General features: G+C 55.8%; 5 protein-coding genes across 10 annotated transcripts; all 5 read right to left on the bottom strand.

Annotated features, from left to right (window-relative positions):
• Window positions 1-3,532: 3,532 nt before the first annotated feature.
• On the bottom strand, window positions 3,533-6,858 carry LOC141967844 (phosphoribosyl pyrophosphate synthase-associated protein 1-like). 3 transcript variants are annotated; one of them, XR_012634769.1, is made up of 4 exons: window positions 5,437-6,858; window positions 4,591-4,737; window positions 4,015-4,349; window positions 3,857-3,916 (listed from the first exon to the last, which is right to left on the bottom strand). XR_012634769.1 is itself a non-coding variant. In XM_074922028.1 (3 exons), the coding sequence occupies exons 1-3, from the start codon at window positions 5,503-5,505 to the stop codon at window positions 3,758-3,760; spliced, it is 375 nt and encodes a 124-aa protein (XP_074778129.1). In that variant the 5' UTR covers window positions 5,506-6,858; the 3' UTR covers window positions 3,533-3,757. The 3 variants fall into 3 exon arrangements, 2 of the variants coding, with proteins under 2 accessions (XP_074778129.1, XP_074778130.1); XM_074922028.1 differs by lacking the exon at window positions 4,015-4,349 and having other exon boundaries at window positions 3,533-3,916; XM_074922029.1 differs by having other exon boundaries at window positions 3,843-4,349.
• A 112-nt stretch (window positions 6,859-6,970) lies between these two features.
• On the bottom strand, window positions 6,971-13,654 carry LOC141967794 (glutamine-rich protein 2-like). Its single transcript, XM_074921934.1, has 7 exons — window positions 13,322-13,654; window positions 13,046-13,167; window positions 12,090-12,155; window positions 11,762-11,863; window positions 11,024-11,177; window positions 10,485-10,818; window positions 6,971-10,151 (listed from the first exon to the last, which is right to left on the bottom strand). The coding sequence occupies exons 1-7, from the start codon at window positions 13,427-13,429 to the stop codon at window positions 9,952-9,954; spliced, it is 1,086 nt and encodes a 361-aa protein (XP_074778035.1). The 5' UTR covers window positions 13,430-13,654; the 3' UTR covers window positions 6,971-9,951.
• LOC141968047 (glutamine-rich protein 2-like) lies at window positions 13,618-15,565 on the bottom strand. Its single transcript, XM_074922381.1, has 7 exons — window positions 15,319-15,565; window positions 15,100-15,191; window positions 14,869-14,983; window positions 14,497-14,700; window positions 14,101-14,226; window positions 13,800-13,874; window positions 13,618-13,626 (listed from the first exon to the last, which is right to left on the bottom strand). The coding sequence occupies exons 1-7, from the start codon at window positions 15,508-15,510 to the stop codon at window positions 13,618-13,620; spliced, it is 813 nt and encodes a 270-aa protein (XP_074778482.1). The 5' UTR covers window positions 15,511-15,565.
• A 2,080-nt stretch (window positions 15,566-17,645) lies between these two features.
• On the bottom strand, window positions 17,646-19,803 carry LOC141968046 (uncharacterized). Its single transcript, XM_074922380.1, has 3 exons — window positions 19,260-19,803; window positions 18,241-18,345; window positions 17,646-17,870 (listed from the first exon to the last, which is right to left on the bottom strand). The coding sequence occupies exons 1-3, from the start codon at window positions 19,587-19,589 to the stop codon at window positions 17,646-17,648; spliced, it is 660 nt and encodes a 219-aa protein (XP_074778481.1). The 5' UTR covers window positions 19,590-19,803.
• Window positions 19,804-23,158: 3,355 nt separating this feature from the next.
• LOC141968000 (phosphoribosyl pyrophosphate synthase-associated protein 1-like) lies at window positions 23,159-26,814 on the bottom strand. 4 transcript variants are annotated; one of them, XR_012634791.1, is made up of 4 exons: window positions 24,941-26,814; window positions 24,094-24,240; window positions 23,518-23,852; window positions 23,308-23,419 (listed from the first exon to the last, which is right to left on the bottom strand). XR_012634791.1 is itself a non-coding variant. In XM_074922312.1 (3 exons), exons 1-3 carry the CDS (start codon window positions 25,007-25,009, stop codon window positions 23,261-23,263), a joined length of 375 nt encoding a protein of 124 aa, XP_074778413.1. In that variant the 5' UTR covers window positions 25,010-26,814; the 3' UTR covers window positions 23,159-23,260. The 4 variants fall into 4 exon arrangements, 2 of the variants coding, with proteins under 2 accessions (XP_074778413.1, XP_074778414.1); XM_074922312.1 differs by lacking the exon at window positions 23,518-23,852 and having other exon boundaries at window positions 23,159-23,419; XM_074922313.1 differs by having other exon boundaries at window positions 23,310-23,852.
• Window positions 26,815-27,572: the final 758 nt, after the last annotated feature.

Raw genomic sequence — 27,572 nt, 5'->3', positions numbered from 1 at the left:
GGACAACACCCATAGACTGGCAGCAGACTCTTTTGTCCCGCGCCCTTTATGCTCTAAATCACTTTGTTAGAGGCGACGAGTCCACACCTCCCCTACGGAAACACTTTATGCCAACCAGGTGACAAGAAATTATCCTTTGGTTCAGATCAAGGAACCGGGAGCGATGACATGGGAATCGGGCTGGTCACTGAGAGTGTTCGGACGTGGGTATGCAGCAGTGGAAAAGGATGGTTTAATTAAATGGATACCTGCACGATGTATAAAACCTGAAATAACCACTTCTTCTTAAAAGTTTTGTAGATTTTCTGTGGCCTCTGGCTACTTAAATCCTTTGCGAGACGAATTCTCTCGCCCAGACCTAACATATGGGTAACTATAGCAAATGAGACGGGAAAAGAACTCTTTTATTTATCACAGGTCAACACCACTGCCCAAAATATTAATTTTGGTGGCAACACCACAAACATTTGGTAAGGTTAAATTAACGGATGGTGGAAAGGTGTGGTGCAAATAGAACTATTTTCTTTAATAACCTGGAGAAGAGGTTACGCTTGTGTGTTCACAGGTCACAGTCCCTGGTGATTACTGACAAGGTGTGTGCAACCCCACCTGAGGCGTGAGAGGCAGCCAGCACTCAGGATCCAGCTGTGGGTGCTGTGGATGCCCCTGTACCAACTGTTTGTAATCTCTTCGACTGATCTTTTTAAGCAGAATGTCTGGGTAAATTTTGCTACTGCGACAGAACGAACCACAATACAGTTGCCTTAATGAAATATTTAGATTTATTAGTCAATAGTGGAAGATGTAGTTTAGATGAAATGTAGTTATTAACAAGGATGAAATGCTGTAAGAATGCATGTATTCAACTTTCTTTGCTTAGGAATATTAAGAATTAAGAACTCAAGTGTTTAACCCTATTTAGAAACTCCCTTGGTTTTCCCCCTGGAGTACTGGCCAGACTCTGGGTGGAACCCAACAGGAGGATGAAATCAGATGTTCCCGCTCAAAGAAAACTGCCAGCTGTTTTGGCCTGTTGATTTAGAGGCTGGACCTGCTTGCAGCGACGTTGGACGCCTCACCTACGGATGGACGCATCGCGTAGGATTTCCGGTTTGTGAGGAAGGGCACTCTGAACTCTCGCTGCATCCAGGGTTCCCTAGGAATTGCGGCTCTGAACATTAGTATTTTATTAATTAAGTGTGCTACTTCATATTTTCCTCACTGTTTCACATCCCTTAATTGTAAGTAGTGAACTTAGCTTATCTTTTAGTTAGTAATCATAACTGCTGTATTGTTTTCGCCTTTTGTGGAATTATTCTAAGTGTGCTCTGTTTTTGAAGTTTGACTAACCCTTGATTGAGACAGCTCCCGGACGGGTCTTGCGGGCGCCGCTGCAGAACAAAGAAAGGGAAGATCCGGAAGGCATCGGTCTGATACAACTTCTGACGCATGGTCAATAAAGCATGGGGAGGGGAAAGTGTAGGGGGAGGCGCTCGGAAGATCTCGCAATGCACGGGAAAAACAGAGGCACATGAAAAGATCTCGTGATGCATGGAAAGAACAGGGAACTAAAGATCTCGCGATGTACAGAAAGGGGTATATAAAGCAATTGCGCAGTTAATAAATCGAACAGATAGCATCCACCATAGTGGCGTTTGTGCTCTCTTTTCCCGCAGAGGTTAACCTCCTGCAAGGGTTTGCTGTGATCTGAGCGCCGCACCCCTGTGGCTAAGCAGATGAAAAAAACCAGCTAATACCTTACCACAACAGTCCCAAGCATAACTCTCTGCTCACCAGTGCTGTGGTTTCAGTTTCCACACAAATACAGCCCAGTACAAGCAAGCCTGACTGGGGCAAGAGCACTCAGCAAGCCCTGACCGTGCTTCTGGCCGGTCTGACAAGCAGTTTGAGGGGAGAAAAGAGCAACACTGCTCACAGTGTAAGCCAACGTTAAAAGTGTGAAGAGTATGATCCAGTACTGGCTCAGAACAAGGGGACATGCAGACACCTGCAAGGGCTTCACACACTTCAGCACAGAACTGTGTTCCTCCACCCAGCTGAGGACCCACGCTGTGGTCACAAAGTACAGCTGTGATTTGTTCACAGTGCTTTGAAAACGCAGGAAAACAATCAACAGCATCAAGAGCTCATTCAGCCCCAAGCATCCCTCATGGGATCAGGCTCGGAGGTTTAACCCATGCTGGATACTGGAGATGACCCAAGAGCTCTGGGCTTCTGTGTACCCTCACCAGCTACGAGACAAGGCGCTATGCTGCAGAACCAGCTCCCCCAGGCCGAGGCACGCTTGTGTGCCCAGTGTTCAAGGCTTGTCCTTCTCCCAGAGTCGCTGCCTGCTCCTTGGCACTGCGCACACTTTAGATGCTGGAGTGGAAGAGAAGGATGTAGGCAGAAGTTGAAGGATAAGCAAAAAGAAAACAACTGCCTGCTAGAGACAGCCCGTTAGCAGCAGTGCTCTTTTAAAGCTACTGCCTCCAAGCAGGATTTGTTCCACACATCAGCCGGCTACAAAGTGGCATACATTTTACTGAAGTGTGTTTGTCAGCCTCATCAAGGGGGAAGATCACAGTTTGGGAATTTATCCTTGTTTCATCCTGGAGATGAAAGCTTTCACAAGCACCTTGTGCAACTTTCTCAAGTGCCCCTCCAGCCAAGGATTAGTGTCACTCAAGAAAGGAGCAAGCAGCGAGTCCTGCTTCCCCATGGAAGCTCCAGGTGAGCCTGGTGACAGCAACAGCCCCACGGTACAGACAGAGCAGCTGTTCAGGGGGTACAAGGTTCAGGGCAACCACCAAAACCGAAAAATTCTATGCTTTTTGTTGCAGGTTCAGTGTTAGTGTTTTGGAGAGCACAGCTGCATTAGAGGCAGATATTGTTCCAACTCCCCTTCCCCGTGAGAGTGCCACAATTCATCAGCTCCATGCTACTCCAGAAACTGCGCCTTGTTTTGCAGTGCAGACAAGTTTCAAGTGAGGACTTAAGACTCTCATGTGACTTGCCACTGAAGAACAATAATGATCCAAGGCTCGTAAAATGAAAAGGCCAGCACATTAACTAGCACCCCTTGCCCTGCTGGGAGACACATGTGAGCTTGTTCCCAGAGCCCCGACACAAGGATGTGAGCAGCCCTGCGAATGGGTTGCCCTAAGCTGCCCTGTCTGGATATTCCGCTTAGTTCTGATGAAAGTCCTTGCTATGCTGTGCAGGAGATGAGAGGCCACTCGGTTGGCAAGGAGCTGCTCTGCTGATCAGCCCTGCCAGCAGCGAGCAGTCCTGCCCAGCTGTCTGAATAAAGCACTCCCTTCTGCGCTCTCTCAGGCGAGTCACAGTCAGAAACAGAAACCCAAAGGCTGTCTCCTCTTGCTGCCCACACGCAGCAACGAGCAGTCTCTATTCCCTTCTCATAAGCTGACAGCTACTTCTTTTTGCTTTGCTTTCCACCCCTATAGGGCAAGAGATAACAACTAAAAAAAAAAAAAAAAAGAGGAACTTAAAAATTCAACACCACCTCATTTCTCCATCTCTCACGATATAATCCTCCCCACTGCCAGTGGCCTCTTCTGTTCACCTGTAAAGTGCTGGCCAGGTTGATGTTTTCTATTAGATCTCATGGCTCAAGACTGAAAACCTTCACGCTCCTACAAGAATAAACAGTTGTGTTATGCCTATAATTTATGGTATTGCCATTTCATGCGTATTTCCTTCTCTTGTGGAAGCCGGGACGGGGGCAGCGCCAGGTCTAGTCATCGACAGTGATGTTGCGAAAGAGATAGGCCATGGACTCGCCATTGTGGATTCGTCGGATGGCTTCAGAGAGAATCAAACTGATATCCACAGTCTTTATCTTGGGGCACTGCAGCTTCTGTACCTCGTGAGGAACTGTGTTGGTCACTACCACCTATGGAGTGACAAAAAGAAAAGATGGTTAGCTGTGCTGCTGATACGCTTGCTCTCACTGAACAGCCACCCTAGATTAACTCCACGAGAGGTGTGTACCTGCTGTTTCCCAGTTCAGGGGGAGAAATCCTTGTACGTTAGGAACAAAAGATGAAAATAAATGGTCTCCCCCACATGACAGTCAATCTGTTGAGGGGCCCGGCGTAACCAGCACTCTACAACAGCCACCTCCACACAGGCTGACGGTGCGTTTAGAGCGCAGGATCTGACATGTTTGTTCCTAAGGGCGAGGTTTGAAATCTTATCCTCTTAAGGCATCCAACAGCTCGTCATCAGCTGGGGGAGAGGGGCAGGTAGAAGGTCTGTGCAGTGAGAAAGCGATCACATGCACTCAGCTGTGGGAAGGGAAGTGTCCAGGCAGGGATGACTAATATCTGTGCATTAAGGAGAAAATATACACAGAGAAGCATGATCTGAACACGTATTAATCACACACGCTTTTTTTTTTTTTTTTCTCAGTGAAGAACCAGCTAACTGAAAGCATCTGATGAAACCAGTCGTTTCAGAGATGAGCTACGTGGCAGGGGAAGAACATCAGTTTGTGGGTTTTGGTGCCTTAAATCAACCCAGTTACCAGAGCCAGCCCTTCCCCAGCAGCCCAGAAAACAGATGCACCTCATCGATGGAGGATTCCTCTATGAGACGGGGGGCATCTGCTGACAGGAGCCCGTGAGTAGCCATCACAAAAATCTTGTAGGCTCCACGCTCTTTCAGGATCTCTGCAGCAGCTACAAAGCTTTCCACATCATCGATGATGTCATCCTGAGAAGAGACAGAAATAACATCAAAACCAGAAGTTTATTGTGCCTGCAGGGCAGGAGTGGATCCGCAAGGTACTGCAGCTTTGGCCACAAACACAGCCAAAAAGAATATAATCTCTGGCTACTTCAGCTGCTGTTGAGATTCAAGCACAGCCACGTGCACAACTTAAATCTGTGGACACCATTTCCCTAATTTACACACCCTTTTGCTAGTGTGCAGAACAAATATTGTGTCTTGGAAACAAATTAGTCCCTGCACATGCTCACAGGCAAACAGAGCTTATCTTCAGCAAGCGTTTTTGGTTTTTTTTCCACAGTGATAGTAGCTGCATGTTGATTACTTATACTGCAGCATGGCACAGCATGTAAGAAAAGCTCAGCGAGTACTTTGGTTGGTTGGCGGTTTTTTTAAATACTTCAGGAGATTTCTCTGCATGTCCTGGATTTGTTGAGTATTTGCACACATCTGGTATTTGTAGATTCAAGGGAGCAAGGAGATTTCAGGGCTTAAAGCACTGAAATACAAAGGATTTTCAGTGAAAGCTGAAGTAACCAAAGCCACCAGCAAAACTGGAAAAAACAGTGGTGACAATCCTGTTACCACCCCTACATGAGCAGTCCCTCCTACCCTCTGGGATAAAGCAGCTCAAGGAAAGATGCTGGGAGGAAGCCACCCCCCTCCTCTCCACCACACTCATACCACAACGATGGCAATTCTTCCTCCAACGTCTCCAACCACAGTTATTGGCGGTTTCTCCTTGGCCATCATCACTAAAGAAGAAAAAAAAAAAAGCCCAGGTCAGTTAGCCTTGAGTCAAACCACAACAGCTTCACCACACAAGAGGCCCTTAACTGTGTCTTACTGGTGCACAGATACAGGCACGTGCTTTCCATTATCCTGACACCCACCTAAGTGGGGAACCACTCGTTTAACCATTGTTTTCCTCCTTAAATGAATAGCACTGCTGCATGAAAGATGAAACTCAGTTTCTGTGGGGACCTTGTACTGACCTCAGAGACAGTAAGCAAATCCAAATAGTTCACAGATACCTGTGCAAGGAGAGCTACAAAGCAGCACCTAGTTTATGGGAAACATCAGTGACTTTTTATGCTCCAGAACAGGACTTGGAATTTAAAAAAAGAGGGTATTTCATGGCTGGGAACAACAAAGGGACTTCTCTGAGCAGCACCTCTCAAAGGGCATATGCTTTACCAGGTGCAGTTTTTCACCTGCTGGACTCACTAATTCATCTGAAGGATCTGAGACTCACACTGCAGCTTGCTTGCTTTCTCTCACATCACCAAACACACAAGGCTCTTTCGGAGGGCATAAGCACCTTCATAATATCTGCTCAGGCAAAGAAAGCTTAAGGAAGCTTACAGGAGCAAATTTGCTAATTTTTTAATTTTTTTTTTTTTTTTTTTAAAGTGGATTAATGGAAAGAGCAGGACAAAATCCAGTTCAAACTCAGTTCTACAAGCTCAGGGCAATCAGCAATTTGAAGCAAAAGGATACCTGGATGAGCTGTGCTATCTGACACACAGTGATGTACTGCGAAATAAGGTTCCACTCCCTCCTGACTCTACTTTTGCACTGACACGGTTCATAGAAAAACTACATGTGTAGCAGCCTTTGTCCTTTATCCTGAAAAACTTCCAGCAGCACTATAAAAAGTAACAGAGAGATGAACTAGGATGCACTGAGAGTGTCCAGACATAACAGAGTCTTCAGGCTTGAACCAAACAGCAACCAGCCTCTGATATGGGCCAGGGACTTGCTGTCCATAAGCCAAACCTCTCGCCTGCCAGAGGTGCTGGTTTATACAGGGAATGCAGTACAAAAACTCCAGCATGGAAATGACACAGTGAAGGGCATGCCCGCGTCATGAGGCGATAATCTGCGCTGATCTAACCACTGAAGCAAAGAGGAACATCCAGCATTTTGGAACACTTACCTGGCCTAAGTGGGGGGGGATGACACACGCTGCCGGGGAGGGCACCAGCCCACGAGAGCCTCTGCAAGAGTCACTAGCTGGTCTTTCCTCCCCCCATTTTTTAAAAAAATATATAACTATAATATATAAATATATCTAATGTATATAAATCCAGAGAGAAGGAGCAGCAGCACGGAGGTGGCTGCTGGGGGGGGGGGTGTTGTGTTTCCCTGTGGCTCCCCGTCCCAGCATCCCTGCAGCAGGGCAGGAGAAGGAAGAGGGCGGGGCAGGGGTGGAGGAAATAAAAAAATAAACGGATGGAGGCAGCTGTAGGCACCCCAGATCATGGCCACGGGCACGGAGCCGCTGGTCCCCCCATCCCTGGCTCTGGATTTCCTGGACACTTGTTGCAGCGCCCAGAGCAAACATGCCTCTTCTCTGGCTTCTGAAATTCAGCTCAGCTTCTTACACAGACCCCCCCGGACCCCCCCCCCAACCCCATCCTCCCTCCCTTGGCACCCCCAGGGCATAGGGGGATTTATCAAGGTGATGCCCCCACCCTCTCCCTGCAACTGCCATTCATGGCCCTTCCCCAGAGAGGGAGGAGCTGGGGGGAGGATTTTTTAATTTTCAAATCAATCTTGCTAAAAAAAAAAACCCAAACCCAAACAAAAAAACAGCAACAAAAAACAGGTTGAAGGTTTTTTATTAATTTAAAAATAATTAAAAACAAAAAAATCACTTTTTTAACACCAGCTGTCCCTGCCTTTTCTCTTTGCTGGGAGAACATCCCTGGGACTGAGAATGGGCTTGAGCACCCCCCCAGGAGGCTGCGCCAAGTCCCACGTGCTGCCCGCACCCTGCCCGCACCCTGCCCGCACCCTGCCCGCAACGCCACCGCTGCCATCCCCAAAGAGGGGGCGGAGGGAAGGGGAGACCCCGGAGCCATGGGGGGGCCATGTGAGCACAGCAAGGACCCCCATGTCCTGGGCTGCAGCGCAGCCCCCATCCTGCACCCTCACAAAACACTGCGGTTTGCAACCCACCCCCCTCCCCAGCCCCATCACCCAGCCATGTGATGAGCCCCCCAGGCCTCAGCCCTGCAGGGACCCCTGCCATAGGAGGGCTGCCAGGCCTTTAGGCAAACCCTGCTTGGGGGGAGGGAGGTGAGCATGATCTTTTTTCAGTGTCCCCCACGGCCCGAGGACATGGGTGGGGGCTCGCTGGCCACCAACTCCTTCCCCCCCTCCCCGGGCCCAGGCGCTGCTCAGCCCCAGGCCCCGACCTCCACCCCCCTTCTAACGGCTCCAAACAACACAGCAGCCCCGGGTTTGTGCTGAAGTATCCAAACGGGATTAAAATTGAGTCAGAACACGGCACCTCCCCCATCGCCACACCGCACACACACCAAGCGACTGGGGTAAAAAACCCCAAAAACCAGAAGGGGAATGCAGCAGCTCCGGAGATGGCAGCAAGGGCTGGGGGGGGGCTCAAGGCACAGCAGCAAATCATCCCCCAGGGAAAGGGGAGACCCCCAACACGGCCCAACCTCAGAAGAAAAAAGGAAAAAAAATGCCCCAGCTGGGGCTACTCTCCTGCTCCAGCAGCGCAGGCAGCACCCAAAAAGGGACATGGGGCTGGGTGCTCATGTGGGGGGGTGGGGGGTGTTTATAGGGCACAGCGGGGTCCCAGCAGCAGCGAATGGGACAGTGGGTGGGAGAGGGGCTGAGCTGGGGGACACACAGACACACACACGTGCACGCAGCAAAGGGCTCAGCCCCAGCTGGGCCAAATCCTGCAAATGCGTTTTTAAGCCCATCAGTGCCTGACCCCCCCTCCTGGGGTGCGGGATGGTCCTTTGCTGGCTCTACTCCAGTGCCCACCAGTTTGCTCTGAGTGCTCCCAGTTATCCCACTGGAGGTGGCACTGAGGGAATCCCAGATCCTGATGGAACCACCTGGGCACCCAAAGCAGGTATTCAGCACCTAGTTTTCCCCTGAAAAACCAAACCCACCAGGGGAAACATCCCCGGCCGGGGGGGGGGGCCTCAGGTGCCTGGAGACTGCAGTGGGGTGGGCAGGGATGGGGTCTGCCATTGTTGGGGGGAGGTTTGGGTGCTTCCTCGCCCCAATTTAGGGAGACGTAGGGGAGCAGTTTTTCCACAGGGCAGCCCCCAGCACACACCATGGCGGGGTGAGGGGATGCTCCCCGGGTGCCTGGGTCCCCCCAGGCTGCCTCTGGGGTTCCCCTCAGGGTTTCCCACCCTCCCACTCACCTGAGAGGTGCCACCCGCTTGGTGTCTGTCCCCCCCCCTCCATGTCACTGCGTGTGTGCATGGGGGAGTTGGGGCTGTCCCCGGCACTTGACACTTTGTGCTGGGACAGCCCCGGCTCCCCCATACACGCAGCCACATGTCCCCAGCTGTGACACCCCCAGGTCCCCCCACCATGTTGCTTCCAGGGACTGCAGTTTCCCTGCCCGGTACCTCTCCATTTGTGACATGACTTATGCCAGGTCTCAGCATGCCATGGGCCTTTCTCCCATCTGATGGTGAGGGGTGGCAGAAAGGGGCTGGGGAAAAGTAGCCCCCAGCAATGGGGGTGGCATGAGAGAAAGGAGGGGATGTGTGTCCCCAGGGCTGGGGGCACAGAGGGGTTATGGTGCTTCACTCCGGAGGTGGGAATCATCAGCTGCCCCGAGCCCGGCAGCAGTGGGGTCAGTGCCTTCCTCCTTCCATCAATGGCAGCATTGGAAGAGGGACAAGGGGGTGACAATCCACGAGCAGATAAGGAAACCTGCTCAGTGATGCTCATCGCGCAGGATAAGAATAGCAAACCAGCGGGCTTGGGGTGGGATTGGCTTTTGGCGTGAAGCCCTGTCCTGCTGCCACCCTTCCCACCGCGGTCCCCATCTCCCACTGTGGTCACCGTATCCAACCACAGTCCCCATCTCCCACCACCTTCAGCAGCAACGGAGCGTAATCCTCCTCCTGCTTTAGTGTGGGCTCCCCCAGACCCTTTTGGGGGCCACGAGCTCCCTGCCAGGGGCTATCAGGGCCAGAAAGGGGTTCATGGAGGCCAGGGGGTGTCAGGGGGAGTGTGGCAGCACGGGGCTGGCACAGACGCCGGGATGGGGGCTGGACAGGGGCTGGTTTCAGCTCCTCTGGCCTCCTGTGGCTGCAGGACAAGGGATGCTGCGACCCCTCCTTATGCATGAAGGGAAGATCCCGGCCCAGGGCCACCCCACTCAGGCCACACAGGTGCTTGGCTGCCCATCGCCCTTTATTGCTGCTGGCCAGAGATGCCTGCTCTCCTGCTTGGTGGCGGAGGTGGTGGGGGTTCGGTCGGGGACCCCCAGTCCTGCCTGGCTTCCGAGGTGCTGGATCTGTCCCACAAGGGCCGGAGGGGCGGGAGGAGCCCCCGTGCCTGGGAGAGGTGGCCGTGGGAGGAGGCTGTCCTGGTCTCTGGCGAGGCGGGGGTGCCTGGGGGCGAGGGGTAGGGGTTAGCCCCCCTGCAGCCCCTGGGGCAGGCACCACCCATGCGCACCTGCCCGGCCAGAGACACCCAGAAACAGGGTCCTGGTCCCCACCCTGAAGCAAACAGGCTGTTGTCCCAGAGCGGCCAGGACCACCCTGCCACATCCCCCCACCTTGCTCTGGCTCCAACATGGGGATCTGGTGACCCGTCTCCCAGTCCTCCCCCTCCAGCCTCCTTCCACCCCACCCCAAACCCCCATCCCACCCTGCTTTCCCCCACCCACTGGGACACAGCAGGGTGTCCTCTCCCCCCACCCCGGTGCCCTGGCAGGGCTGTACCTGGCTGGCTGAGCGAGGACACAGCACTCTGGGGCCGGGAGAGCAGGCGGCCGGTGTCCCTGGCGTCCCGCTGCCTCGGGGACAGGTTGGGCTTGGCCCTGGGGAAGTTCGGCAGGAGGGAGCAGAGGGAGCTGGGCTGGGGGGAGCCAGGGGGAACATGTGGGGGGGGAAAACTGGGCACCCTGCCCACTCCACTGCCCCCTTCACCCCCGCTGGATCCTCTCCCTGAGGGTGGCCCAGCCGTACCCTCCTTGCCCACGAGCACAGACAGCTGCCTGCCCCGCCGGCCCCTGTAGACGTGGCCATCCTGGCCCAACAGCTCCATCTCGTCGTGCTGGGAAGGAGAGAGGGGGCTGGCTGAAACACAGCGCCCAAATCAGCATCCCCAGGCAAACCCCCCCCCAGCTCTCCCTGAGGAAAATGAATCACAGATCATTCCCCGCCCCCCCCCCACCCCCCCACCCCCCCCCCCCCGGATGCTCAGCATCACCCTCCCAGCCGCGCTCGCCCCGCCGTATCCCTACCTTCGTCATCCCTACCTTGGTGGGGAGCAGGGTTTGGGGCTGGAGCGGCCGCAGGGCGCCGGGCGGGAGGGGCGGGGGGCACGGGCAGCGCTGCAGCGGGTGGGTGAGGGTGTGCCGGCCCCCGCAGCGCCGTGGCACGCTGGGGTACCCACACTCAGCCGCCAGCTCCCTGTGGGACAGAGCACAGGGATGCTGAGTGCCCAGCACTGTGGCACCCCGTGCGTCACCCTACTACGCCGGGGAGGGGGCCGCGGGTGCTCCCCAGTGGGGTATGTCCCTCCCGGGTCCCCTCCGACTGCTGAAGGAGGCCCACACCCATCCAGCCGTGCTGGATCTGCTCTTTCCCCATGGCCCTGGTAAGCTGGTCATGGCCATGGCAGGTCCCTGCACCCTACGCAAGGGACATCAGGAGGCAGGAGCTGGGCTGTCCCAGCTGCAGTGCTTAATTTCGGCGACTTGTTTCACAGGAGGCAGCTGACTCCGCCCGCAAGCCTGAAGTCAGGCTGAGACCAGACACAACTCATCACATGTGGCTTCAGCACCACTGAGACACAGACCTGGGCTAGACAGGGCAGCGCCGGAAGGGCTGTAAAACCCCACAGACCTGGGACAAGCACAGCTGACCCCCCTGCAGCACTCCCCTGCCCTGCCCAGGCCCCCCCTGCATCCCTTCACACCCACCCTGGGAAGAGCTCTCCCTCGCCAGGGCAGGGCCAACCTGCACCCCAGGGGCCGGGTGCCCACGTCCCCTACCTGTGGCTGTGCTGTGGTGTTTGCTCCACCTCAGGGACAGCATGGGAGCGCCCGGCAAAGTTGGGGGGCAGCGGTGGCATGTATGGGTTGGCCACGATGTGCCTGGGGAGGGCAGGAGATGTGCGTGAGTGACAGGGGACACACAACCCAGCCCAGCTCGGGGCAGTGCCCCAAAACCCACAGGCTTGTACCCCATTCCCATCCCGCTGCCCTCAGGGAGGGGCTCAGGAGGGCTGCACCCCCCAGGCAGACACCCTAACCCCCGTGCCGGGCACAGCGGGGCACCACCAGCACCCATCTCTCCTCCAAATCGCCGGGCGCTACTCACGGGGCAGGCACCAGCACGCTGAGGGGCCGGTCGCAGGACAAGCAGTGGAAATGGGCCAGCACCTGCCTGGGGGGGGAAGAAAAGGGCTGGGTGAGTTCCTGGGGGGGGATTCAGCCCTGCCTGCACACAGGCAGGCAGCTGGCAGGCAGCAGCAAGGTGCTGGGCACTTTATGGTAATGAGTTATGGTATTTGAGGGTGGAACCGCAGGGGTTTGAGCCTGGTTTACTCACCCCCCCCCACCCCCAACAAGGTCACAACCCACCGGCTGGCTACAAAATCAAGGGGGTACAATGTGGGACAGCGGTTGGTTGTGGGCTCCTGCTTGGGAAAAATCTCCACCTCATCTTAGGCACTGGAGAATCCACTGAGGGGAGCACCCAAAAACCACCATTATGGGAACTACTCCCACGGGCACCCACATGGGAACTGGGGGTGCCGGCAAGGACAAAACGGCGGTGTTGCTGTACCTCTTGCTGGGGTGCAAATGCCGGGCCTGGGGGATGCAGGATTACCACGTTTTTCGGGATGAGTTTTGTCACAGCTGCCCCGAGGACAGGGACACGCTCGCCTTGGCCCTGCGGCCGCCTCCGAAACCTGGCAGCTGCCTGTGGCTGCCCAGGGCGAGCAGGGATGGGAGGTGAAGGGCACAGGCGCCCATAGCTGCCATCCCAACCAGCCCTCACACTGGTTTCATCACTTTGTCGGTGCTAATAACCCCCCTGCACCTTGCCAGGGGGGCAGGTCAAAACGCAGCTCTGTGATGCCGCGTGTCACACCCCTGCCCAGGGGGACGAGTCGCCGTCCCTCACCCTTGCTCCAGAAAACCTTTGCACCCACATCCCCGTTTTGGTTCGGGAGGGCTCCATCCTGCAGGTCCCCCTCCTCGTGCCTTCTTTAACTTCAGGAACCTACTACTGGTGGGAGGAGAAGCCACTGCCACCCCCATCACACTCACTTCTTCGTCCCAGCTGCATCGTCAGCCTCCGTCAGCGGCGCCTTCTCCTCGAGCTGCTCCAGGATGCTCCTGCAGTGCTCCTCCAGCTGCTGCCGGAAAGGGCCCAGCTCCAGGCGGTCCAGCTACGGACAGACACACACCCTCAGCCACTGCCCCGGGTGGGACATCGTGTTCCCCATGAAAAGCCAGGAGGGGGGATCCTCAGAGAGATGCTGCCTCAGGCTGCCAAGCCCCGAAGGCGCCAGTTTGGCGCAGCAGGGACGTGCCACCCCTCACCTTGGAGTCCATCTCTTCACTGAGCTGCTGCTGGACCTGGTGCCAGCCCTGCTCCTGCCCCGTCACCCGGCTCAGCATCTCCTGGATCATCTCACGCTGCCGCTCCATGCTTGCCTCAAACTGGGCGAGACTCACTTTGCCGGCCAGGGCGGTTTTGACTGCCTTCTAGCAGCAGGGAAAGGCAGGAGAAAGGTGAGGAAAGGATGGAGGTATGATGGGCAGGGCCAGCTCGTGGCGGGAGGAGAGGGAGAAGTGGCTACATGGCCCCACTCGCCCCATCACACCCGTGGGGTTGGTCACAGTAGCTGAAGGGACCCGGGAGGAGACAGAGGGACCTGGGGAAGGAGCCACAGCCAGTCTGGAAATCCTCCCTCCCTCCCCCAGGCCAGTTCTGCCACCGAGCCCCCAAGAGACAAGGGGTGTTTGCCACCCTGCCCAGCACCCCCTTGGCTGGTGCCAGGACCCCCCACGGCCATACCACGTCAATTCCCAGCACAAGGTCTTCCTTGTCGGCTTTCTCCTTCTCCAGCCTCTCCAGGGACCGGAACAGAGCCTTCCAACACAGAAAAGCATCCCGTGACACCACGGCAGGGTTGGAGCTGCTTCCTGGCCAGCCGAGCAACCCCCACTCCCCCCACCTCACCCAAACTTCCAGGAAAGGTACACTGAACTTCCACAGGGCTGCAAGGTTTGGGGGGGTGCAGACAAATCCCTTGTGGTTCCCAGCCTGGGGTCTGCCTGGAGGATGCTCTGACCCCGGGGGGGTTTCTGTCACCTACCTCGATATCTTTCTGCTTCTGGTGCCGGTCATTCAGGAGGCTCTCGGTGACAGAGCTGAGCTTCTCGTAGTCCCCTTGCACCTGCGTGATGGTGGCCTGGATGCGCTTCAGCAGCTCCTCGTCCTGCTTCAGGGAGGAAGATGACAAGGTGGTGCTGTGCAAGGGGGGGCTGGCTGCCCCCGTGGGGACAGACCCAGGTTACTCGCCCGGTGACCATGGGCTCAGTGCCAGCAGGACATTTGCATCAAGGCTTTAATTTCCTTCCACGCTGCTCACTTGTATGAGCCAATCTGGGGGGCAGCGAGGGGCTCCCCCACATTACAGTAAGTGAGGCACAACCAGCTGTGGGGGTGCTGGCAACCCCCTCCCAAGCCCCCCATGCCGGTATCTCCCTACCTGGCTCCTCCCTGGCAGCTGCCTCACCACCTTGCCCACCGCCTGCCGCGACATGAAGTCGTCCACCAGGTCCTGGAGCTTCTCGTAGCGCTGGAGGAGCTGCCCCACCTGCTTGCTGAGGTCTGTGCTGCAGACGGGGCACGCTGCCTGCACCTCTGCCTGCTCCTGCCCCGTGCTTGACACGGTCGCCCTCAGCTCACCCAGCTGCAGGAAGGGGAGAAGGAATCAGCTCTGAGATGAGGTGGATGCAGTCAACAAGTCTGGGTGCCGTGGAGGCTTGATGGCCCCAGCCAGCCAGGGGATGTGGCTGGGAACCCCTCCAGAACCACCCCACCGAGCTGCAGCGGTGGGAGCGCTGCCCCCAGACCTCACCTGCTCCTGCGGCTTGTCAGCTGTCTTGGCCACCAACTGCTCCAGCGTGGCCTTGGTCATCTGCTGCTGTTCTTCCAGCTCCTTCAGCTTATACTTTATCTCCTGCAGTGTGGACCTGGTCAGTGAGACAGAGGCACAGGCAGGCTTAGCCTCCACAGGGACACTCAGGGGGTGTCCCTTGTCCCCCCAAGCTCCTCCTGCAGGGTAGGAAACCCTGTCCCATCCTTTTACCCCAGTTGCAGGGTGATCTGGTTGCTGACGTCCCCTTTCCAGGTGGCTCCAGCTACCTCCAGCTTTCCAAGGGCATCTTCCAGCTGCCTGATCTGGGAAAGGCAGTGGTGGATGAGTCAGGGCACAGCTCCTTGTGTTGTCCCAGCCCAGGGGCCCTTCAGCTGCCTCCTCCCTGCCCAACTCCCCCGCTGGCAACCCCGCAGCCCCCCAGGGACTCACCTTCCCTTTCTCGCCCTGCAGGTCGCTGGTCAGGCCCTGAAGCGAGGACACCCGGCCCTGGAGGTCGGCCAGGATGCTGGCGATGCTCTCCTTGTCTAGATGTGGTCCAAGGGGACACGCTGTCAGTGAGGGGGTCTCACCTTTGAGGCCAGGCTCTGAGTACAACGAGCCTCCAGCCCAGGGTGTCCCCATGCCTACCCCCCGCCCCGGCCGTCCCCCCACGGGGTCCCCCCTCCCCCTGAGAAGAGTAGGCGCAGCTTCTCAAGCTCAGCGTGGTCTGACTTGGTGGCTTCCAGCTGGGCCACCTGCTGCTTCAGGGTGGCACAGAGGTGGCTGAGCTGCCCGATCTGGCGGAGAGCCTCCACCGTCTCTGCGTAGCGGTCGGGGACACTGCTGGAGCCCGAGGACCCGCAGGGCACGGGAGGCTCTTGTGAAGGGGACGTGGCCCTGGGATCAGCGTCAAGGGGGATCTCTAGCCCCTGGGATGTGGGCAAGGTCCCCACCGCCGGGTGGCCTGTCCAGGCAAGCTGTGTGGTGGATAAAGCCTTGCCTTCCTCCTTGGGACTTGTATCATCCATCTGTGTCCCCAGAGCATCAAGGATCGCTTCACCAGGGATTTTCTCAGCACCAGAAAGGCTGGAGTCCATGCAGAAGGGGCTTGGCTGAACCCCTGCTCCTCCTCCTTGGGTCCCTGGAGGTGTTGGCTGCACCCCTGGGATGGTGGTTTGGGTGCTGGGGGCCCCTCTCTGCACCCCTGCGGTGGTGGTTTGGGTGCTGGGGGCCCCTGGCTGCACCCCTGGCGCGGTGGTTTGGGTGCTGGGGGCCCCTGGCTGCACCCCTGGCGCGGTGGTTTGGGTGCTGGGGGCCCCTGGCTGCACCCCTGGCGCGGTGGTTTGGGTGCTGGGGGCCCCTGGCTGCACCCCTGGCGCGGTGGTTTGGGTGCTGGGGGCCCCTGGCTGCACCCCTGGGGGGGTGGTTTGGGTGCTGGGGGCCCCTGCCTGCACCCCTGGAGTGGAGATCTGGGTGTCAGGGGCCCCTGACTCTGTCCCCAGTTTGGTCGTCTTGATGCCAGGGGATTCTATCTGTGTCCCCACGGTGGTGGCACGGGCATCAGAAGTCTTTTTCTCGTCTGAGGAAGTGCCTGCCCCCTTCTCAGTGGCCACTGGTGCTCTCTGTGTCCCCAGGGAGCCAGGCTGTGTCTCTGGAGTCCCCTTGCTTGTCCCTTTGCTGGTCCTGGGTACAGGCTGTGTCCCTGGTCCCTTCAGTCCCAGCACTGAGCTTGCCCCGTGCGGGGTGTCCATGTCTGCAGTGGGAGGCTCGGCGGGGACAGCCTGACCTGCACTGCCATCCTGGGAAGAGGAGGCAAAGGGGAGCAGGTTTATGGGCAGAAGTGCAGCAGCAAGGGCCACCCGCCCTGTCCCCAAACCCCCCAGCTCATGGAGCCAAACTCAAGTACCCCAAAGGCAGAGACTGCCCAGCCCACAGAGACCCCAGAGCACCCACAGCCACCCGGCCCCTCCCCAGCCTCCTTATAGTCTTTTGGCCACATCTGTACCTGCAGAGTCATTTTAGCAGCCGATCCAGAGGATCAGCAAAGCCCCTGCTGATGCCACCTGACACAACAGCAAGGCATTTTCCTCTCCAGCCATGGGATTCTGTACTCCAGAGCTGCTAGACTAGACCCACTTCCCAGTCTAATGGGCTGCATCTTCCTTTCAGGAGCAGCAGCCCCAGGTAGGGTTTGGAAACCATCTCATGGTGGGGTTCACCCCAGAATGTCCCTCCGCTGTCCCCAGCTCCCACCCACCAGCTCCAGAGAGACTATGAGGGCAGGGAGCCATGGTCCTGCCCAACGTTGAGCAAGGACAGGGGGCTGTGCGGCCACTCCAGGGTTTTGGGTACTCGCTTGCCCCACAGAGGGGCTGTCGGGGGCTGTCAGTGGCATAGACGATGAGGAGGTCTCTGTTGGGGCAGCCGAAGAGCTGCCCTGGCTCTGCCAGTGCCAGGTCCTGCCTCCCGGCGGGATGCACAAGGAAGACAAGTGCTGAGTAAACCTCCGCTGAGGGCCCGGGGTGCGCAGCAGCTGGAGGTGCTGGGGGCTGCGGTCCTGCTCAGTCCTGCTCCCACAGCTGGGATGCCCCAGCACTCACCACCGACAGACCTCGACCTTCTCCTTCTCCTCCTCCTTCTCCTACTCCTCCTGCTTTGCTGCCCACCAGGCAATCCTCCAGCACCTCCCAGCGCACCATGTTGCTCACCTCCTCCGGGGCCGGGTAGAGGCTCAGCCTTTCCTTCAGATTTTGCTGGGGAAAAAAGGGATCGGAGGGTCAACCCTGGCCACGTAGCCAGGTGGGGTGGGACCCACAGGAGCACTGACCCCCCCCGGGCCCATGACTTGACACGGAGGGACTGCGTGCACTGGTGCCTCGGGGATGCAGCTGCCTCCATCCTGGAGCAGGATCCGGGTGTGCGTGGGGCCGTACCACATCACTGTCCAACGCTGTCTGGTCACGGAGGGCCGGCAGCTGGCCGGCAGCATCCTGGAGATTCCCCTGGAGTGGGACAAGGAGAGGGATGGCAGCCCGGACACAGGAGCGGGATTTAAAAGGAGCATCCAGGAATCAACTTGGGCACAGGACAGAGGGATGCCAGGCAGGGCTGTGGCTGTGTTGCATCAGTAGATCTTTATCTCCACTCCTTCTCAGCACCCATGTTTCTTTTTTTACAGCTGTTCAAAAATGTCTTAGCTTCTCTTTGGTTGGTGCATGCAGTCACCTCTTCAGCCTTGGGACACCCTTCTTGCTCTTCCCTCCTGGCACCCTTGACACCCAAGGGCCGCGGGGCAGGGGCAGCAGGGTGACACAGGGGCAGGGAGGGGGGTGAGGGCCCAGCTGCCTCCCGGGGACAGTGGCAGCAGCTCACCATGCCAAGCGTCTCCTGGATCGTCCGGATGTCCTCTTCCGTGCGGGACTGCGCCGCCTTCATCCTGCCGATCTCCTCGAGGAGATCCTGGGAAAGAGCTACGGCCTGAGAGAGGGGGGTGGCAGGGGTGAGTCCTGGGGGCACTGCGGGCAGCACTTACCATTCATCACGCCTTCAGCAGCTCCCCAGAGACCCCCCCACCCCTGCCCAAGGGGCGTCCACTGTACAGCCCGATTCAGCAGGGACAGATCCATCCCCGCCTGTCCACGTCGGCCGATTCAAAGGGCAAAGAGCTGCTGCCACCCTGTCAACCGCAGCCTGGCCTGGGAGGGCACCGGCAATCGCCGCTAACAAAGCGAGGAGTGATCAAGCAGGGGCCTGCCCCGGGGAGGGTGAGCTCACCCGGCCGGGAAACTCTCCCTGCTGCCTTCTTCCTACGTGTCCCAGCCTCAGCAGGATCCAGCCCTGCAGTGCTGAAGGTGGCCATTTCCTTGAACCTGAGCTTATTTCTTCCCACTGGGGATGTGCGGCTGCAAGTGGCTCAGCACTGTGCAGGATGAGGCCCCTCTCCATCCCCACCAGTGCTGGGTTTAGTGCTTGGGCGAGCCAAGGGGATTTAGGGTGGGAGATGAGGCCCAGGAGATGCTGATGGAGCCTCTCAGCTGCCTGAGGAGCAGAGGCGGTACCCAGCTGTGGGTCAGGAGTAGGGAAGGAAGGGATGGATAGTGGTGGGGCAGGACCTCCACAGGTGCTGAGCTTCTGACTGGTGGAGCTGAGGGCACCGGGTGCTGTATTGGACCAACAACTTGATGGAAACTTGGGGAGAACCCAGAGCAACTGGAGCAGCATTTCAGCCCCAGCACTTTCTCCCCAAAACTCCATCCCTTTCCCACAGTGAAGCTCCACACACCACCTCGAGCTTAGGCTTAAACCAGACCTAAGGGCAGACAATGGTGGTGCAGACCCCAGAGGAGGGTGTGTCTCACGGGGGCACCCAGGGAACTGGGAGTAGCCTCTACCTTGGAGATGCTGCTCTTGTTCTCTTCAATCTTTGTTTTCATCTGTCCCATGTCGGCAGCCGTGGAGGCATCACATGGGGTGCTCACGGTCCCCTGCAGCGGGTCCCTCGAGGGGGTCAGCAGCTCTGTGCCTGGGCCTCTGCCCTGTGCCCCTTCTGCTCTGAGGGGTGCCTCGGGGGGCTGATCGCACCCCAGGGCAGGCAGGTCCTCCAGGCCCAGGTGCCCCAGCACAGCCTGCAGCAGGCTGTACAGCGCCGTGAAGTTGACGGCCCCGACCTCGGGCGTCCCGATGGCGACGTCCAGCAGCTGGGACAGGCTGAGCGGGGCCATGGCTGCTGCCCTGCCCAAAAACACGAAGCCTCACCTAGGGGGGACACACAGCACTCCTTTTGCCTGGAGGGGACCTGGGCAGGTGGGAGGGATGGGCAGCCGGCAGCCGCCCGCCTCCTCCTCACCACAGAAAGTGGCCGAAGCAGCGGGTGACCCGGTGACCCCCCGAGGGCAGGGCTGTCTGGGGGAGAGGGGGGGTGTCTCCTTCCTCGGCCACCCCCAGCCCCATACCCGGCTCTGCCTCACCCCCAGCGCCCCGAACCGCCCGGGCCCCCCGCCCCGCCAACCTCTGCCCCCCGCCAACCTCTGCGCTCTGCCGCCAAGCTGCGCTCCCCTAGCCCCTACCCTCACCCTGAGCCCGCCCCTCCCCTCTTCTTATTGGCCAGCAGCCGCCGCTGCCCACCGCCCATTGGCCGAGCCCGCTGCCCACGTGCCCGTGTTTCCATGGCAGGACACAGCAGCGCCTCCCGTTGCTAGGCGACGCGGCGGCCCCGGCGGCGGGCAGGGCCCAGGCTCCCCGCTGCCTTCTCCGCGGCAATAACCCAAAATGCAAACGATGACGGCTAATTTTGACGCAGCTCCCTGCAGCCCGTGGCTGCGCCATGCACAGAGACCGTCCTGCCCGTCCGGCACCCTGCTCCCCCCGGAAAATCTCCCAGACAAGCCCAGTCCCGGCAAGGAAGCACCTCCGTTTATTTATTGGTTATCAAAAGCATGACAGATTTCACCCTCTCCCTCAGACGCGGGAATGGTGGAAGGCTGCTGCTGATTGCATCGACACCGCCCCTTGCAGCAAAGTAAAGGGCCGTGTTAGCGGGAAAAAAGAAACGCAGCTAAACACAGGCACCCAGACAGCCCCAGCAAGTGTTCAAACACTGGGAAAAATCTTCGAGCCTGAGGGATCCATCGAAGGACTTACAAAAATAATCAACAAGAATTTCTTTTCCCTTAGAAACCTCCGGCTCAGACCATCACAGGGTCAGAGCACCCCCTTGGCTGAGGCACTCAAAGACCATTTCCAAGAAAGGATGAGGGTGGGCAGGCAGGAAGCGGAACAGACACCTCGTGTTTTTAAATGACACCCGATACCTGTTTTCAGACATTAAAATCAAAGCATCTAGATCTGCTCTGTATTCTTCTTTTTTCAGACTGGGAGGACTAAATTCCAAGAGGGAGTAGAAAGATTAACAGATGGGAACAAGATGCACAGAGGCAAGAAGCAAACCCTCCTCTGAGTGCCCCTCTTACCTCCAAGTCAGCGTCAGACCTGCAGGCTCAGGAGTGCGAAAGCTACACCCAGGGGCTGCTCAAGCTGTCTAGACAGCACTCGGGACTGGCAGGAAAAGATGTAAGACCCCCTAAAAGAGCACAGGCTCCATCAGCACAGCGGCGCAGCAACAGCAAGGGGAGGATCTTGGGGCTGGAGAGAAAATGCTGGTTTGATGCTGATGGGACAGCAGCCTAGGTCTGGGCTGGTCAGGTCGGGCAGATGCTGTGTCCCCAACCCATATCCCGCTGCCACCCTTATGGGCCCAGGGAATACAGGGTACCAGTTTTCCTAAAGCAGTTAAGGATTTTGAGATGCGAACATCTCCTGGCTTCAGTTTAGCCAACTGCTTTTTTGGCTTCTAGTCAGGGTAAGGTTTGAAGCAAAGCCTGAGAATAATTCAGGTTGTGGTCCCAAGCATAACTCTCTGCACGCCTGTGCTGTGGTTTCAGTTTCCACACAAATACAGCCCAGTACAAGCAAGCCTGACTGGGGCAAGAGCACTCAGCAAGCCCTGACCGTGCTTCTGGCCGGTCTGACAAGCAGTTTGAGGGGAGAAAAGAGCGACACTGCTCACAGTGTAAGCCAACGTTAAAAGTGTGAAGAGTATGATCCAGTACTGGCTCCGAACAAGGGGACATGCAGACACCTGCAAGGGCTTCACACACTTCAGCACAGAACTGTGTTCCTCCACCCAGCTGAGGACCCACGCTGTGGTCACAAAGTACAGCTGTGATTTGTTCACAGTGCTTTGAAAACGCAGGAAAACAATCAACAGCATCAAGAGCTCATTCAGCCCCAAGCATCCCTCATGGGATCAGGCTCGGAGGTTTAACCCATGCTGGATACTGGAGATGACCCAAGAGCTCTGGGCTTTTGTGTACCCTCACCAGCTACGAGACAAGGCGCTATGCTGCAGAACCAGCTCCCCCAGGCCGAGGCACGCTTGTGTGCCCAGTGTTCAAGGCTTGTCCTTCTCCCAGAGTCGCTGCCTGCTCCTTGGCACTGCGCACACTTTAGATGCTGGAGTGGAAGAGAAGGATGTAGGCAGAAGTTGAAGGATAAGCAAAAAGAAAACAACTGCCTGCTAGAGACAGCCCGTTAGCAGCAGTGCTCTTTTAAAGCTACTGCCTCCAAGCAGGATTTGTTCCACACATCAGCTGGCTACAAAGTGGCATACATTTTACTGAAGTGTGTTTGTCAGTCTCATCAAGGGGGAAGATCACAGTTTGGGAATTTATCCTTGTTTCATCCTGGAGATGAAAGCTTTCACAAGCACCTTGTGCAACTTTCTCAAGTGCCCCTCCAGCCAAGGATTAGTGTCACTCAAGAAAGGAGCAAGCAGCGAGTCCTGCTTCCCCATGGAAGCTCCAAGTGAGCCTGGTGACAGCAACAGCCCCACGGTACAGACAGAGCAGCTGTTCGGGGGGTACAAGGTTCAGGGCAACCACCAAAACCGAAAAATTCTATGCTTTTTGTTGCAGGTTCAGTGTTAGTGTTTTGGAGAGCACAGCTGCATTAGAGGCAGATATTGTTCCAACTCCCCTTCCCCGTGAGAGTGCCACAATTCATCAGCTCCATGCTACTCCAGAAACTGCGCCTTGTTTTGCAGTGCAGACAAGTTTCAAGTGAGGACTTAAGACTCTCATGTGACTTGCCACTGAAGAACAATAATGATCCAAGGCTCGTAAAATGAAAAGGCCAGCACATTAACTAGCACCCCTTGCCCTGCTGGGAGACACATGTGAGCTTGTTCCCAGAGCCCCGACACAAGGATGTGAGCAGCCCTGCGAATGGGTTGCCCTAAGCTGCCCTGTCTGGATATTCCGCTAACTTAGTTCTGATGAAAGTCCTTGCTATGCTGTGCAGGAGATGAGAGGCCACTCGGTTGGCAAGGAGCTGCTCTGCTGATCAGCCCTGCCAGCAGCGAGCAGTCCTGCCCAGCTGTCTGAATAAAGCACTCCCTTCTGCGCTCTCTCAGGCGAGTCACAGTCAGAAACAGAAACCCAAAGGCTGTCTCCTCTTGCTGCCCACACGCAGCAACGAGCAGTCTCTATTCCCTTCTCATAAGCTGACAGCTACTTCTTTTTGCTTTGCTTTCCACCCCTATAGGGCAAGAGATAACAACTAAAAAAAAAAAAAAAAAGAGGAACTTAAAAATTCAACACCACCTCATTTCTCCATCTCTCTCACGATATAATCCTCCCCACTGCCAGTGGCCTCTTCTGTTCACCTGTAAAGTGCTGGCCAGGTTGATGTTTTCTATTAGATCTCATGGCTCAAGACTGAAAACCTTCACGCTCCTACAAGAATAAACTGTTGTGTTATGCCTATAATTTATGGTATTGCCGTTTCGTGCGTATTTCCTTCTCTTGTGGAAGCCGGGACGGGGGCAGCGCCAGGTCTAGTCATCGACAGTGATGTTGCGAAAGAGATAGGCCATGGACTCGCCATTGTGGATTCGTCGGATGGCTTCAGAGAGAATCAAACTGATATCCACCGTCTTTATCTTGGGGCACTGCAGCTTCTGTACCTCGTGAGGAACTGTGTTGGTCACTACCACCTATGGAGTGACAAAAAGAAAAGATGGTTAGCTGTGCTGCTGATACGCTTGCTCTCACTGAACAGCCACCCTAGATTAACTCCACGAGAGGTGTGTACCTGCTGTTTCCCAGTTCAGGGGGAGAAATCCTTGTACGTTAGGAACAAAAGATGAAAATAAATGGTCTCCCCCACATGACAGTCAATCTGTTGAGGGGCCCGGCGTAACCAGCACTCTACAACAGCCACCTCCACACAGGCTGACGGTGCGTTTAGAGCGCAGGATCTGACATGTTTGTTCCTAAGGGCGAGGTTTGAAATCTTATCCTCTTAAGGCATCCAACAGCTCGTCATCAGCTGGGGGAGAGGGGCAGGTAGAAGGTCTGTGCAGTGAGAAAGCGATCACATGCACTCAGCTGTGGGAAGGGAAGTGTCCAGGCAGGGATGACTAATATCTGTGCATTAAGGAGAAAATATACACAGAGAAGCATGATCTGAACACGTATTAATCACACACGCTTTTTTTTTTTTTTTTCTCAGTGAAGAACCAGCTAACTGAAAGCATCTGATGAAACCAGTCGTTTCAGAGATGAGCTACGTGGCAGGGGAAGAACATCAGTTTGTGGGTTTTGGTGCCTTAAATCAACCCAGTTACCAGAGCCAGCCCTTCCCCAGCAGCCCAGAAAGCAGATGCACCTCATCGATGGAGGATTCCTCTATGAGACGGGGGGCATCTGCTGACAGGAGCCCGTGAGTAGCCATCACAAAAATCTTGTAGGCTCCACGCTCTTTCAGGATCTCTGCAGCAGCTACAAAGCTTTCCACATCATCGATGATGTCATCCTGAGAAGAGACAGAAATAACATCAAAACCAGAAGTTTATTGTGCCTGCAGGGCAGGAGTGGATCCGCAAGGTACTGCAGCTTTGGCCACAAACACAGCCAAAAAGAATATAATCTCTGGCTACTTCAGCTGCTGTTGAGATTCAAGCACAGCCACGTGCACAACTTAAATCTGTGGACACCATTTCCCTAATTTACACACCCTTTTGCTAGTGTGCAGAACAAATATTGTGTCTTGGAAACAAATTAGTCCCTGCACATGCTCACAGGCAAACAGAGCTTATCTTCAGCAAGCGTTTTTGTTTTTTTTTTCCACAGTGATAGTAGCTGCATGTTGATTACTTATACTGCAGCATGGCACAGCATGTAAGAAAAGCTCAGCGAGTACTTTGGTTGGTTGGCGGTTTTTTTAAATACTTCAGGAGATTTCTCTGCATGTCCTGGATTTGTTGAGTATTTGCACACATCTGGTATTTGTAGATTCAAGGGAGCAAGGAGATTTCAGGGCTTAAAGCACTGAAATACAAAGGATTTTCAGTGAAAGCTGAAGTAACCAAAGCCACCAGCAAAACTGGAAAAAACAGTGGTGACAATCCTGTTACCACCCCTACATGAGCAGTCCCTCCTACCCTCTGGGATAAAGCAGCTCAAGGAAAGATGCTGGGAGGAAGCCACCCCCCTCCTCTCCATCACACTCACACCACAACGATGGCAATTCTTCCTCCAACGTCTCCAACCACAGTTATTGGCGGTTTCTCCTTGGCCATCATCACTAAAGAAGAAAAAAAAAAAAGCCCAGGTCAGTTAGCCTTGAGTCAAACCACAACAGCTTCACCACACAAGAGGCCCTTAACTGTGTCTTACTGGTGCACAGATACAGGCACGTGCTTTCCATTATCCTGACACCCACCTAAGTGGGGAACCACTCGTTTAACCATTGTTTTCCTCCTTAAATGAATAGCACTGCTGCATGAAAGATGAAACTCAGTTTCTGTGGGGACCTTGTACTGACCTCAGAGACAGTAAGCAAATCCAAATAGTTCACAGATACCTGTGCAAGGAGAGCTACAAAGCAGCACCTAGTTTATGGGAAACATCAGTGACTTTTTATGCTCCAGAACAGGACTTGGAATTTAAAAAAAGAGGGTATTTCATGGCTGGGAACAACAAAGGGACTTCTCTGAGCAGCACCTCTCAAAGGGCATATGCTTTACCAGGTGCAGTTTTTCACCTGCTGGACTCACTAATTCATCTGAAGGATCTGAGACTCACACTGCAGCTTGCTTGCTTTCTCTCACATCACCAAACACACAAGGCTCTTTCGGAGGGCATAAGCACCTTCATAATATCTGCTCAGGCAAAGAAAGCTTAAGGAAGCTTACAGGAGCAAATTTGCTAATTTTTTAATTTTTTTTTTTTTTTTTTTAAAGTGGATTAATGGAAAGAGCAGGACAAAATCCAGTTCAAACTCAGTTCTACAAGCTCAGGGCAATCAGCAATTTGAAGCAAAAGGATACCTGGATGAGCTGTGCTATCTGACACACAGTGATGTACTGCGAAATAAGGTTCCACTCCCTCCTGACTCTACTTTTGCACTGACACGGTTCATAGAAAAACTACATGTGTAGCAGCCTTTGTCCTTTATCCTGAAAAACTTCCAGCAGCACTATAAAAAGTAACAGAGAGATGAACTAGGATGCACTGAGAGTGTCCAGACATAACAGAGTCTTCAGGCTTGAACCAAACAGCAACCAGCCTCTGATATGGGCCAGGGACTTGCTGTCCATAAGCCAAACCTCTCGCCTGCCAGAGGTGCTGGTTTATACAGGGAATGCAGTACAAAAACTCCAGCATGGAAATGACACAGTGAAGGGCATGCCCGCGTCATGAGGCGATAATCTGCGCTGATCTAACCACTGAAGCAAAGAGGAACATCCAGCATTTTGGAACACTTACCTGGCCTAAGTGGGGGGGGATGACACACGCTGCCGGGGAGGGCACCAGCCCACGAGAGCCTCTGCAAGAGTCACTAGCTGGTCTTTTCTCCCCCCATTTTTTTAAAAAAATATATAACTATAATATATAAATATATCTAATGTATATAAATCCAGAGAGAAGGAGCAGCAGCACGGAGGTGGCTGCTGGGGGGGGGGGGTGGGTTTCCCTGTGGCTCCCCGTCCCAGCATCCCTGCAGCAGGGCAGGAGAAGGAAGAGGGCGGGGCAGGGGGGGAGGAAATAAAAAAATAAACGGATGGAGGCAGCTGTAGGCACCCCAGATCATGGCCACGGGCACGGAGCCGCTGGTCCCCCCATCCCTGGCTCTGGATTTCCTGGACACTTGTTGCAGCGCCCAGAGCAAACATGCCTCTTCTCTGGCTTCTGAAATTCAGCCCAGCTTCTTACACAGACCCCCCCGGACCGCCCCCCAACCCCATCCTCCCTCCCTTGGCACCCCCAGGGCATAGGGGGATTTATCAAGGTGATGCCCCCACCCTCTCCCTGCAACTGCCATTCATGGCCCTTCCCCAGAGAGGGGGGAGCTGGGGGGAGGATTTTTTAGTTTTCAAATCAATCTTGCTAAAAAAAAACCAAACAAACCCAAACAAAAAAACAACAAAAAACAGGTTGAAGGTTTTTTATTAATTTAAAAATAATTAAAAACATCACTTTTTTAACACCAGCTGTCCCTGCCTTTTCTCTTTGCTGGGAGAACATCCCTGGGACTGAGAATGGGCTTGAGCACCCCCCCAGGAGGCTGCGCCAAGTCCCATGTGCTGCCCGCACCCTGCCCGCACCCTGCCCGCACCCTGCCCGCAACGCCACCGCTGCCATCCCCAAAGAGGGGGCGGAGGGAAGGGGAGACCCCGGAGCCATGGGGGGGCCATGTGAGCACAGCAAGGACCCCCATGTCCTGGGCTGCAGCGCAGCCCCCATCCTGCACCCTCACAAAACACTGCGGTTTGCAACCCACCCCCCTCCCCAGCCCCATCACCCAGCCATGTGATGAGCCCCCCAGGCCTCAGCCCTGCAGGGACCCCTGCCATAGGAGGGCTGCCAGGCCTTTAGGCAAACCCTGCTTGGGGGGAGGGAGGTGAGCATGATCTTTTTTCAGTGTCCCCCACGGCCCGAGGACATGGGTGGGGGCTCGCTGGCCACCAACTCCTTCCCCCCCTCCCCGGGCCCAGGCGCTGCTCAGCCCCAGGCCCCGACCTCCACCCCCCTTCTAACGGCTCCAAACAACACAGCAGCCCCGGGTTTGTGCTGAAGTATCCAAACGGGATTAAAATTGAGTCAGAACACGGCACCTCCCCCATCGCCACACCGCACACACAC

This window comes from Athene noctua, chromosome 18 (assembly GCF_965140245.1).
Source record: "Athene noctua chromosome 18, bAthNoc1.hap1.1, whole genome shotgun sequence".
In the NCBI taxonomy this organism is placed as follows: Eukaryota; Metazoa; Chordata; class Aves; order Strigiformes; family Strigidae; genus Athene; species Athene noctua.
Note: the sequence above shows the minus strand (reverse complement) of the source record. Positions and strands in the feature narration are given on the sequence as shown.

Bases quoted from the DNA above. Each gene is read 5' to 3' on its own strand.
- LOC141968000 (XM_074922312.1), bottom strand. From the start codon at position 25,009: ATGATGGCCAAGGAGAAACCGCCAATAACTGTGGTTGGAGACGTTGGA. The intron at 24,241-24,940 runs GTGTGAGTGTGA...GTCTCTTCTCAG, and splicing joins GAAGAATTGCCATCGTTGTG to GATGACATCATCGATGATGT. The intron at 23,420-24,093 runs GTGCATCTGCTT...GTCACTCCATAG, and splicing joins AGGAATCCTCCATCGATGAG to GTGGTAGTGACCAACACAGT.
- LOC141968046 (XM_074922380.1), bottom strand. From the start codon at position 19,589: ATGGCCCCGCTCAGCCTGTCCCAGCTGCTGGACGTCGCCATCGGGACG. The intron at 18,346-19,259 runs GTAGAGGCTACT...CCCCTCTCTCAG, and splicing joins ACAAGAGCAGCATCTCCAAG to GCCGTAGCTCTTTCCCAGGA. The intron at 17,871-18,240 runs GTGAGCTGCTGC...GTCCCACTCCAG, and splicing joins TCCAGGAGACGCTTGGCATG to GGGAATCTCCAGGATGCTGC.
- LOC141967794 (XM_074921934.1), bottom strand. From the start codon at position 13,429: ATGGAGCGGCAGCGTGAGATGATCCAGGAGATGCTGAGCCGGGTGACG. The intron at 11,178-11,761 runs GTAGGGGACGTG...TCTGTCCCACAG, and splicing joins ACACCACAGCACAGCCACAG to GGAGCTGGCGGCTGAGTGTG. The intron at 10,152-10,484 runs GTACAGCCCTGC...CCTCGCCCCCAG, and splicing joins GTCCTCGCTCAGCCAGCCAG to GCACCCCCGCCTCGCCAGAG.
- LOC141968047 (XM_074922381.1), bottom strand. From the start codon at position 15,510: ATGGGGACACCCTGGGCTGGAGGCTCGTTGTACTCAGAGCCTGGCCTC. The intron at 15,192-15,318 runs GTGAGTCCCTGG...TGCCTTTCCCAG, and splicing joins TGCAGGGCGAGAAAGGGAAG to ATCAGGCAGCTGGAAGATGC. The intron at 14,984-15,099 runs GTAAAAGGATGG...CTCACTGACCAG, and splicing joins CAGATCACCCTGCAACTGGG to GTCCACACTGCAGGAGATAA.
- LOC141967844 (XM_074922028.1), bottom strand. From the start codon at position 5,505: ATGATGGCCAAGGAGAAACCGCCAATAACTGTGGTTGGAGACGTTGGA. The intron at 4,738-5,436 runs GTATGAGTGTGG...GTCTCTTCTCAG, and splicing joins GAAGAATTGCCATCGTTGTG to GATGACATCATCGATGATGT. The intron at 3,917-4,590 runs GTGCATCTGTTT...GTCACTCCATAG, and splicing joins AGGAATCCTCCATCGATGAG to GTGGTAGTGACCAACACAGT.